Genomic DNA, 12,815 nt, shown 5'->3' with positions numbered 1-12,815 from the left:
CTAACCACTACACTATGCAGCTGCTCCTATATATGTCTATATTTAATAAAACTGAACAAAAAGAAATGACACAAACAAACAAAAAACTAAAGAAAAGAAGGGAAAAAAGCAAAAAAGCAAAACAGCACCAAAATTTATATATAAACACATGTCTACACATCAAATGTTATTTTTCTACAGTTTCAGTAAAAGATGAAGGTATTCCGTTGTTGTTGTCCATACTTAATTTATATCTTGTAAGGAACATAAGTTGCAAATTACATCAAGTCTTAAATTCATTGAGTAATTGGAGCCATACATTTCTCTTTCCAACGTTCATTTCATCAACATTCATTTCATAGAAATGAAGTTCTGTGAAGGGAGGTTGAAGGGACTGCAGTTGTTTAATCTTGATAAAAGACAACCCATGGGATCTGATAGCCCTCTTCAAAGACCTCTAAGGATGTCACATGGAAGAAAGTCAAGACCTGTTCTACTTCTTTCTAGGATATAAGATGTGGGATAATGGGCTTTAGTTACAGGAAGGAAGATTCCAATGGAATGTTAGAAGAAACTTCCTAACATCCAGACCAAAGCACTATATAAATGTTATAAATGAAATAAATACTTCAACAGTAGAACCAGTTTCTGAAGAGATGGTGAATTCCCTTGCATCGGATGTGTACAAGCCACAGCTAGATAGCCATAATCTAATCTAATCTAATCTAATCTAATCTAATCTAATCTAATCTAATCTAAATCTCTTAATTTGGATTCTTTTGCTAAACATGAGTTGGATTTGGTGGTGTCAATGAACTCTTCCAACTATATGTTTCTATGGTTTTCTAATACAATTTTAATTTCTGTCATCTACTGGCCTTTTTAATTTAGAGTTTTAGTTGATTGATTTTTTTACTACGAGTGCATCTTTTTTTAAAGTGTACTAATTTGCATGAGGATTTGTTTTATGGTATGCTTCTTAGTTTTAACTTTTTATGTGCTTGTTTGGAAAGGCGACATGCACATTCTTAAATGAATAAGCTCTACCTGCTTTTCATGTCATTCTTTTTTTTTTTTACTGTTGTGTTCTTCTTTAATTACAGATATTTGTATTTTTTTCTTTCTCTTGAAAAATAATGTTCTCGAAAACCTTTGAAAACAACCCTTGGATCTGCATGGGAGTTTGAATGGCAAAATCTCTAGTATTCTCCCAGACTTACATTAACTGAAATTGAACATTTGCCAATTTGACATTGAACACTTAAGGGAAAACAATCCGCTATCATCCAATATCCCATCCCTCAGTAGACAGACTGAAACTGTGCCCAATTACATTGTCCTAACATGTCTGGAACCTGGATCAAATTGAGCAGAATCTATAATCTTCCTCGCCCTTTGCTTTGTCCCACATAAGCACAAAACGGTAATTTATGTTGACATTTAAACCTTATATGTCTCTGAGGGAGAAATGTGTCTTTGCAGATAGTCCGCCATGATAGAACTATGGAACAAATAGTATTTCCTGTGCCAAATATTTGCGGATTCCTCACACATGAATCAAAGTGCCGGGTGTTCAATACTACAGAAAGAGATGAGCAAGGAAGCAAAGTAAATGACTTTTTTCAACAGACTGAGGATCTATATAATGAAATGAAGTGGCAAAAGAAAATTAGGAGTAAGTACAGTGCTTATAAGAATTTGTCTGCTTGATGGCTGTTAGGAAGACTCTAAAGTCAGGTCCCTGGGGAAAGTTTGATTGTAAACGTTCTGCTTTATGAAAGTTCTGCTTTATTCATATAGTATAGATACAAAACAAGATAACACACTGATGAAGTAATCTCAGACTTGGACTTGCTAAACCTGGTAACTATTGAAACAGCAATGAGGTCAGAAAAGAATGTCTTATTATTTCAATCTCCTCCCACCTATAGTTCCTATGCTTATCTGTGTGAAGACCTTTCTTTGGAGATCTTTCTCAAAACTCAACATTCTGTCCTTGATTTTCTGTCTCCACCAAGATTTAGAGTAGATACTGAGAATATTTAGAGATGGATGATCTCCAGCCTCCCTCTGGATTTTTTTTAAGAACATTTTGGACCATGTAATATCAGTGTGACATATGAAGTTATACGATTGAGGCTATTTCAGGGACTGGACGTGTGGAAGGCCTTTTATTTTATTTCTTTTCCATGCCCATTTTTGCATTTCCTGTGGGCAAATACATCTCAGATGTATTTCAGTGGCTTAAATTATGGCAGTGAGGTCTTTACAACCATTTTCAGATTTTCAGTTCAATACAGTCAATTGTTAAGAAGAAGCTGGGGAAAAAAAAAAAAGGCAGCAAAAAGGCCAGATAAATCAGTTTTAAGATTGGAAAGTTAACTGATCCTTCCTGTGAGATTTGTTAAAATGGGGAGAAGGACAAAGTTATTGCTGTTTGTTTAAGACTACTACATACTAATAAGCCAAAGAAGTGTATGGTGCTTACTACTTAACTTTAAAAACTTTTTAAAAATCAGCCACAAACAATTCTTCCTAAAAACATCCTCAACTATGGGAAGAAGATAGCTAAAAAGAGGAAACACTAACATTTCATCACCTCTTTTTAAAATAGCAAAGCAGAAGATTTTCCTGGTTCTTCTGGGAGATGATTCTGAATTCCTAGGGTGGCTGATGTAAACTGTCCGTTTCTAATAGGAACTGCGTATATTTCATATTTTGATGGTATCAGAAACAGAGTATAATTAGATAAATGGAGACTCTAAGGAGGCTGATTCTGGGAGATAAACTCCTTTAAAACATATTTATCTCAAAATGTAAAATGCTATATAGGCCAAACTAAGTCTTACCTCCTATCTTGAGCAGGACACAGGCCTCTATAATGTAGTATACATGTTGCTCTATGGCAGCATTGGTTGGGTTCCCATAGCCCATGGCTTGTGGTGCTATGAGACCACAGACTTGCTTCTGTGGCCTCCCAAGTATTACAAGATTGTGTCGCCCAAATTTGGTGGGAAATTGCCTAGTCCAGAGGAGGCTAATAAGTTAAATACATTTTACACCCCGACCTGTATAGCTTCTGGATCTGTGACTTGCTAGTCCACTAATTCCTCCAAATAATAGAGCATTAGGTAATCTGTTCTCTAAAACCTGTGTAAGGCAGTCTGTTCCTTGATAGTCTCTGAAAGAATGGAGAAGTTTCTGAGCTACCTTGAGACTAACACGTGAAATGATTTCAAAGGCTTTTAAACACAGAAGTCAAAATCCTCTCGTTTTTGGTCATGTGAGATGTCTATTCAGTTTGAGCTATCTCTAATTACATTCAGTTAAGAGTTAGCCAAACAGATTTTATCGCAGATGTTTTTTACCCATAAGACAATAAGCCTATTTATTTCCATAAATGGCAGAAAACACGGTACTTTCAGAAACCCTCTGTATGTTCAATAGTCTATATGTAACATTAAAGGATGGCTTCTTCATCCTTAATTCCCAAATCACTTGAGGATGCCTCATTTTCCCAAAGAATTTCAGGATTGGGAGATTTCTGTGTGATTTTAAGCAATCATTATCATGTATTTTTACCCTTATTTATAATTTGGAAATAAAAATAATAATGACCTGCTTTACACAGTTTCTGCACAGATTCCTTAGTCAACAACAAAAAGTGTTTTAGAAATGCTTTATGGTTCAATGAGGTGCCAGAAATGCAACATTTATTTTGAAAGCCAGATATGATATGATCAGCAAAGGAGAGACAATTTACCAATTCTGGCTCCTTTGGAGGTGATGTCCTGAAGACTACAGAAGTCTATCAGATTATACCCAACAACAGATCAGAGTAAATGTTACATCAGCTTTTCCCCAGAAGCTATTGCTTTCTCATGAACAGTAATTCTTGTTGAGATATTCTTCATTTCCTTCCTAGATAATCCAGCATTATTTTGGTTCTCCCGACAAATTTCCCTCTGGGGAAGTATATCTTTCAATCTGGCCGTTTTCATCAATCTAGCGGTAGCCCTCTTCTATCCATTTGGAGATGATGGTGATGAAGGTATGTTGCTTTGGTTATAACTTTACAAAACTCAGATCTTCCCATTGCTAGCAATAGTAAAACACCAACAACAACTTGTTCATAAATCATCTGTTGTCAGGGACATCTTTTAAACATACAAAATTCTTTACCTTTTGGTTGAAGCTGGGTGGGGGAATGGTTGCTTGAAAAATTTCTCTGGGCAGAATATTAGAATCTGGAAACAAAACATGGGAAGTCTGGCCTCTGTAGAGCACTGCTAATGGAATAGATCTGAAAAGAAAGGCACCTGTATTAGGGGAGAGGAGATGCTCCATATTTATGAAGGGCTATGACCACAGGCAATGTTTTTAAAAACTATTATTTTGAGTTGTGCTTGCAAGGGCAGCCTACTATGGCATCAGTACTGATGAACTAGCATGGACAATATGCCAAGTATAATTCATAATAAAAACTGTTGATTTTAACATATAAGAAATATCTAAGTTGTTGAAGTTAAGTGAGATGTGTATATCCAAAATGAATGCATTTATGTCTAAGCAAATGGAGGAGATTGAGGACTGATGTGGTAAACATTAAATGAAAAATTTAGACTAGGGATACTTTAGAATTCAGGATATCTCACTTGAGTTGCTGCCTTTGAATAAGTTACAGACTGAAACCTCTGAATCTGCAACCCTCCTGAATTATATGAGGCAGTTCAGAGGACTATATATCCATTTTTTAAAATGCATTTTAGTTTCTGGGGAACAGCTGGACAGCAGAGTTGTTGCCAGGTTTCTAACAAAGAGGTCTTCAAAAGCCCTGAGAGGAGAGGGCAGATGTTCTACCATTTCTCCCTTGAACTTGATGGTTGCTCTCTTCTTTTCCATACATAGTCATCTTTGCTGTTCCATGTTTTGCTCTTGCAACCAAGGGGGGAAAAAAGAAAAAGTGGGGAAGGGAAGGGAAGGGAAGGGAAGGGAAGGGAAGGGAAGGGAAGGGAAGGGAAGGGAAGGGAAGGGAAGGGAAGGGAAGGGAAGGGAGCATGGCAAGAAATGAAAGTCTCCCAACCTGTTTTCTGCCAGCTGGGCGAACTCTAAAAAAAAAGGCAAAAATATGACAAGTCCAACCATCTTTGTATCACATGCTGAGAACATGAAAAGGCAAATTAAATGTCTGGGAGAAGAAATTACTGGACCATTCATATCATGCAAGCAGGACAGCAGGTCCCTCCTAGAACTTGTTAAATAGAACGTCAAGAGGTTTAAAGTCAGTCCTCAATTCACTTGAGAAGGACTAAGTTCATTTTTAAAACCTTAAACCTTTCCCTTCTTAAAGAGAAGTCATACTCTTTTGTAAAAAACTGACCAAAACTCTGCAAGGTATGGAACAATGCTTGTAACAGACACATGTGAATTGCACATGTCCCAAAGTATGACTGATCAGGCTATCCCTATTTAAGAGCCAATTAGCCCCTCTTTCACAATGTAACCTTCACTCTTCATTTTCACTCAGAGAATCCGATGCTTCTAACATATGCACACATGCTTCCCAGATGATCGGATTGCCCAGGGCATCTGATTTGTCATATGCTCATTTGGCTGTCTTCTCAGCTCACTGTAATTGAGGAGCTGTTTTTGCTCATGTCATGTGCTGTTGGAATTGCAGAAGTATATTACAAAACAGCATTCTTGGAATGATTATCAATCCTAGAACATAAAGCATGTGGACACATCCTGAGAATAAGCTTCATGGGCGGAGCACACCACAGAAGGACTTCTGACATGGCATGAGATGTCTGTATGCAAGGCAGAGGGGATGAGAACCCATCTCTTGACCATCTAATTGTGGCAAAATCCACCTATCCCAATTGTTCACCAAGTTGCCATTATAATAAGTGAGATTAAAAAAAAAAAATTGGCCATAATCCAAAAGGAAGTGTTGCACCATCACTGAAGTAGCAATTTGATTTATTAAGAACACTTACATCAGTATATAATCCCTGCAGATGAATGTTTATTCATGTTATTTGCAAACTGGAAGAGGAGGAAGAAGAACCCCAGTAAAGAAAAAATAAAACTCCCTTATTTAAAGCCAGTTGATACATGGAAAGTTACTGGAGCCTTTTCTAACAACTTCTACATCAGAGGGAATTCAAAATAAAAACAAAACCAAAGCAGAAAGCAGCTCAGGAATGAAAATTCTGCTTTGTCCTTTCCATGACATGTCCTTTTCATGCTGATGATACCCAACTTTACATCTCTATCCCAAGGCAAGCAGGAGATCTAGTAGATGTCCTGACCCAGTATCTTGAGGCTGTGAGGGACTGGATGGGGATGAACACTCTATGACTTGGACTCTTCTCTTGCTGTTTCTGGGACCATCTTCTTCAGGTGGAATTTGGAATCTGTTTGCCCTAAGTGGTCCAGCTGGAAGGGGATGTTATGAGCACCTATCTTCTGGGAAATTAGGGGTACAGAGATTTGGAGGATGATCTTTTTTCTGGAAGCCGCCTCACTATGGAATGACTTGTCCCCAAACTTAACCCCCATCTGTCTTCAGGAGAGCTGTGGAAACACTTTCCTTCTATACACCATTTGGTGACAAAAAGTTCTGATGATGAACAGCATCATTTATGGATGCTATCTGAGGAATATTATATTCTGGTGGTTTTATCTGTGTAGGCTGCTAAGTGCCTGATGGATCAGTGTAATAAATAAGTAAATAAATGAATAAATCATTATCATCTCACATTAAGTCAGGGGAATTCAGACTTGTCGCCCTTCTCTTTTTGCATATCGAAGTTGTAATTCAGGGGAAAAACCTAACTTCATTTGATTTTGTTGCATGCAATACATATATACCCATGACCCTCCTTTCAAATAAGCAATCTTATGCAAAGCACAAAAAAGGAGTGAGAAATAAAAAGCAAAGGGAATTAGAGGCATAAGAAAAAGGACAAAAAATCTAATACAATGTACTTCACACCACCACCTTCAGTATACTTCTTCATATCTTCCTATCCTTGTAAGCCATCCTTACTTCCACTGTCCATACACCACTTAATCCATTGCATTTTGTTCTTTAAACTTTCCATTTCACTCCTTTTGTGGAGGTCATCAACTACTCCATCCAACCACAACATTCTTGATTTTCCTATTCCTCTCCAACCATTCAACTTGCAATCTTCAGTCTGTTTTCCTTGTCAAACACATCTACCTTTTCTTTTGATATATTCATTTTCAGATCCATATTTCTCATTACAAATATAATCTATCATTTGCTGCAAATCATTCACATTCTCAGCCAGCAATATGGCATCATCTGAATACAAATCTACATGTAGATTTACATATCCAACTAACACACCTCTCACATCATTGCAAACATTCCTTATACATTTATTCATAAATACATTAAAGAACCTTACTCTGTGTTTAATTCTGAACCACTCACCAAGCATTCCATTTATTCTCTGGCGTGTTTTCTTCCAACGTGCAATCAAATTTCACCTTCAGAACCAAATTTCAGCTTTGTGTAAAATATTCCATAATTCAAGCCTATTCACTTTATATACACATTCTCTAAATCAACAGTTTCTCACATCCGTACATTCCTCAATGACCTGTCGAAGTGCAACATCTGGTCTACACACCCTCTGCCCAGCAGGAAGACACATTGTATTTCCCAAATGTTGATTGTTGTCTTCTCATACCCCTTCAGTTAGTATTCTGTCAAATGACACAGTGCTGGAGGAGGCTGTCAACACCTCAGAAGACAGGCTCACAATTCAAGAAGATCTTGATAGACTTGAGCAATGGGCTCTATCCAACAAAATGCAGTTCAATGATGTGAAATGTAAGATTCTGCACTCAGGTAGGAAATGCAGGTACAGGATAGGTGGTACCTGTCTTGCAATGATACTTGTGAGAAGAATCTGGACATCCTGGGAGACCACAGATTAGGCAAGAGCCAGCAGGGTGCTGCAGCTGTGAAAAGAACTGATGCAAGCTCGGTCTGCATCAAAAACAATGTAATGTCGAGATCATGAGAAGTGATAGTTCTGCTCTATACTACTCTGTTTTGATTACCATAATAAGGCAGATGCTGAACAATTGGAAAGAATGCAGAGAAGAGCAACAGAGATGGTGAGGGGCCTTTAGGTTAAATCCTAAGAAGAATGATTAAAGGAACTAGGTATGTTTACCCTAAAGAAGAGGAGGCTAAAAGAGATATGATAGCAGCCTTCCAGGACTTGAATGACAGCCTGTCACAGGCTGTCACAGGGAAGAGGATTTTTTTTTCATGTTTTTTTCAAATTTATATACATATGCCCCATGATGCAGGACAAGAACCAATAGGTAGAAGATCCAAACTTGAAATACAGAGGATTTTCCTGACTGTGAGGGCTATTAAGGAGTGGAACAGCCTTCCTCCTGGTGTCATGGATGCTCCATCCCTGGAGGTTTTCAAGTAAAGTTTGGATAGCCATGGGGCTGCAATGTTCTGAGGATTCCTGCTCTGGGCAGAGAGTTGGACTGGAACAGTGTTTTTCCAGCTTGGCAACTGTGGGGACTTCAACTCCCAGAATTCCCCAGCCAGCAACCCTTAAGAAATGAACCCCCTTGTCGTTTTTGTAGTCACTCTTGCTGTTATTCCTTTTGTCATGGGGAACAATAATGACATTCTTACAATCGTTAGGCACAGATGCAGTCTTCTCACACACCACGCAACTCACAGAGATACTTCATAAGCACAGTACACCCGTATTTTAACATCACTTCTGAATGCCCTGTACACCTGCAGCCTTACAATCTTTCAACATTCTCCCAGCATTTATATCATCAATTCCTTCTTGGACATTAACATTTTGAACATTCATTTCGATTCCACTGATTGACCTATGACCCTCATTCATATCTCATACAGATCTCTAAAATACTCCTTCCAGTATTCCCTCGCTTCAGTTTCATCCCAAATCATTTTATCCCTTTTCTTTTTAATTCCATTCACTCTGCAGGAGTCTCTGGGTTTAGCCCTCTTCAGCCACTCTCAGGACACATTTTGATTTCCATCAAAATGGTTCTTCATGTTTTTGGCCTCTTTTAATCTTGATTGGCATGGGGGGGGGGGCTTTTATGTGCATTTTTTCTCATCCACACCCCATATTTCCTATTAGCATAACTCCATGCACTTTTCTGGCACTCTACAACTTAAATCTTTTTACTATTTTCCAAGCAGCTTCCATATCCTCTATCTTTAAATCCATTTTCTGTCCATCCTATTGAGAGATTAATCTGTCTTCTATTACTTTTTCATATAGAACATCCAGAAGTTCATTTCCTGCAGTTGCCCTGCCTTCATTTTAGTTTCTTTCACTTTATTCCTTTTCTTCTGTATCCATATTTTTCTTTCAAGATCAGGTCTTGGAACTATTAAAAATTGTTCTGCCCCATTTTCACAATCTCTCATCATCCTTGTACCCTTCATTGATTCTTTCAGTTTTTCATCCTGAACAATCAAATCAATCATGCTTTTAGATTAATTCCTTTGCCATGTATGAATAGGCTTATGCTTTATCCACATATTCAAAACAATATTTTTCTAAATTCACCAGCTATCATTCCCATTCATTCTTAGATCCTGTCACTTGTTCTGTGCTTTCATCTTTCTCACCATCCATAAGTGTCACTTAACAGAATATTTACAGAGAGCGAGAGAGAGCAGGCAAGTTGCACAATTTTTCTCCAACTCAACTCTAATTCTTGCATTATAACCATTTGTTAAAGGTAACATTTATTTATGTATTTATTTGTCAAATTTATATAGCCACCCATGTCACAAAACAAGTGACTCTGGGTGGCATACAACAAAGCTAGAACACAATTAATAAATACCAAATAATTGTTATTATTATTAAAAACATTTAAAACTATAAAAAAAGCTAAAAAGAAGACGTATTGGGTGGAGGGATGTTAATAATAATGGAGCCATCTCAATAATTTGCCTGTCCCCTGCGGTCCCCAGGCCTGATGGCAGAACCAAGTCTTGAGAGACCTTCAGAAAGTCAAAAGTGATGAAGACAGCCTCACTTTGGGTGGGAGGATATTCCATAACACAGGTGCCACAGCAGAAACAACCTTCTGCCTGGCAAATGTAGCTCCCTAGATGACGGAACCCATAGCATGCCCTCTCTGCTGGATCTGGTGTGATGGGCAGAGGTAATCAGGGAGAGGCAGTTCTCAAATAACCTGGCCCCATGCCATGAAGGGTGTTAATGATCAAAACCTTGAATTGGACCTAGAAACAGACTGGTAACTTTTGCACCAACTGAAGCTTCCAAATACTCTTCAAGGGGAGCCCCACATAGAGCACATTATAATAGTCCAACCAGGAGGTGACTAGGGAATGAGTGACCATGAGTAAAGCCCCCAATCTAAGAACAGGCTCAACTGGCACACAATGCAAAGTTGTGCAAAGGCCCTCCTAGCCACGACTGCCACCTGCTTTTTGAGCAGGAGTTGTGAATCTAGGAGGACTCCCAGATTGCGCAAGGGGTCTGTTTGGGGGCATGCAACCCCATCCAGCACCAGAGATGGCATAGTCTTAAAACTGGCAGGTCACAAAACCCAAAGCCACTCAATCTTGCCAGGGTTCAGTTGAAGCCTGTTGTTCCCTATCCAGACTCTCAGCCTCCAGACACCGGGATAAGATGTCTACAGCAATGCTTAATTCACCAGGGGCAGAGATGTATACCTCACCCCATGGTGATGAATGAGCTCATCTAGTGGTCTTATGTAGATGTTGAGTAAGAGAGAAGAGAGCACTAAGCCCTGTGGCACCCCACACAGTAGGGGCTGAGGGTGGGATCTCTCCTCCCCAATCACCACCACCTGGAATCGACCCTGGATAAAGACGCAAACCAGCACAACACCATATCACCCACCTCCAATCCTCTGAGTTGATCCAGAAGGATACCATGGTTGATGGTATCAAAAGCCGCCAAGAGGTCAAGTAAGGCAAGGATGGACACACAACTCCCATCCCACCCATGGCAGAGATCATCCAAAAGCACAACCAATGCTATTTACATCCCATACCCTGGTCTGAATCCTCACTAAAAAGGATCTAGATTATCCCCTTCATCAAGGTCCTCTGAAGCTGTTGCACAACCACCTTCTCAATCACCTTCCCCCAAAAGGGAAGGTTAGATACTGGACAAAAATTGTTCAGTATAATGGGGTCTCGCGATGGCTTCTTGAGGAGGGGGCAAACCAAGGCCTCCTTAAGAGGTAAAGGAACAACCCTCTCACTCAAGGAAGAATTAACCACCTTTAGAATCCACTTCCATGACACACACACCCCAGCTCGCTTTAACAAGCCAGGAGGGGCATGGATCTAGAGCAGGGAGCTGAGCTCACAGTCCTAAGGACCCTGTCCACTTCACCAGGCCCAACAGGTTCAAACCATTCCCAGATAATTGGGCAAGACTTCTCCCCAGGCGTCTCCCCCAGACCTGCAACAAGACTAGCATCCAACTGTGAATGAATTTGAGTGACTTTGTCTGATAGATGCTGAGCAAATTCTTCTGCATGCTCCTCTCTCAGCCCCCTCTACCCAAGAGGACATGTGTCACCCAAAACAGGGCTGCAGGAAGGCTATCCACAGACGCAAAAAGGGCAGAGAAGTACTGGTGCTTCGCCGCCCTTATTGCCACGAGGTAGGCCTCAATCGTGGCTCTAACCCATGTCTGGTCAAGTTCGTCCCCTGTAGAACATCAGCAATACTCTAGACATCTCTTCTCTCATTTCAACTCCCTTAACAACTCCATGAACCATGGGGAGTGACAGGATCCACAACAGGGGAGAGATTGCATAGGCATGATCCGATCCAAAACCTCCATCGCCCTCTTATTAACAAGCAGCAACCAAGATTTCAGATGGACTGTGCAGCAGACCAGCAGGAACAACTCCCAGCTCCCTCTGTAATCCATCTGAGTTCATCAGTCACCAGGGTGGACTGATCTAATGGGTCCGGCCTCCCTGTAGTGGATAGCGGTACCAGAAAATCCCATGGTAACCAGGATATGATCTGACCATGACAAGGGGGACACCAAAAGTTCCCCCAATTTCAGATCTCATAGCCACTGCTCTGACAGGAACACCAGATCTGGTGTGTGACTAGTTCCGTGTTGGGCTCTGGATGGATAGGCCCATGGCCATCATGGTGGCCATGAACTCCTGAGCCACCTCAGACCATATCGCCAGAGAAGTCAGATTGAAGTCCCCCAAGATCATAGGTCTGGGGAACTCCAACCCAGAGATGGAGTCAATTTGCCCAGGCAGGGAGGTTGCTGTGCAGCAGGGAGGTTGGTACAGCAGCAACAATCCCAACTGATCCCTAGAGCCCACCTTAATGAACAGGGTCTCACATTTGTTGACCTGGGGTGCAGCACCCCTGAAAGCCGTAAGCGATTCTTGGAAGCCAGTTGCCATACCTCTACCCCTGCCCCAGGGTCTCAGCTGGTACCACACCCAAAACCCAGCTGGGCATATCTCCAAAAGGGCCACCCTCCCTCCCGGGCCCAGCCAAGTCTCGGTAATACGTGCCAAGTCAGCCCTCTCATCAACGATCAGATCGTCGATGAGGGAGGCTTTATTACAGACTCAGCTGTCACTTAGAAGCAGCAGCTGAAAGCCAGGGCCTCTGACATGCAACTAACATCAGCCTATGGATTCAAATGTTCATATAATATCTATATTGACTTAACTACTATTCACACTTTCTGACATACATTTTATCCCTTTCATTCATACTTAAACCT

The 12,815-nt window shown here is 40.3% G+C and overlaps 1 protein-coding gene across 4 annotated transcripts in view; it reads left to right on the top strand.

Annotated features, from left to right (window-relative positions):
- ITPR2 (inositol 1,4,5-trisphosphate receptor type 2) overlaps positions 1–12,815 on the top strand; it is a 224,016-nt gene that overhangs the window by 174,684 nt on the left and 36,517 nt on the right. For all 4 annotated transcript variants that reach the window (XM_088134864.1, XM_088134865.1, XM_088134863.1 and 1 more), the window contains exons 47-48: positions 1,462–1,654; positions 3,905–4,030. In XM_088134864.1, coding sequence (XP_087990990.1) covers positions 1,462–1,654; positions 3,905–4,030 — 319 coding nt within the window. The remainder of the gene's footprint in view (positions 1–1,461; positions 1,655–3,904; positions 4,031–12,815) is intronic.

The sequence above is a fragment of the Python bivittatus genome, unplaced genomic scaffold, assembly GCF_059951505.1.
Source record: "Python bivittatus isolate LINGU-HERP-01145 unplaced genomic scaffold, Pbiv_v1 ctg000120_np1212, whole genome shotgun sequence".
In the NCBI taxonomy this organism is placed as follows: domain Eukaryota; kingdom Metazoa; phylum Chordata; class Lepidosauria; order Squamata; family Pythonidae; genus Python; species Python bivittatus.
Note: the sequence above shows the minus strand (reverse complement) of the source record. Positions and strands in the feature narration are given on the sequence as shown.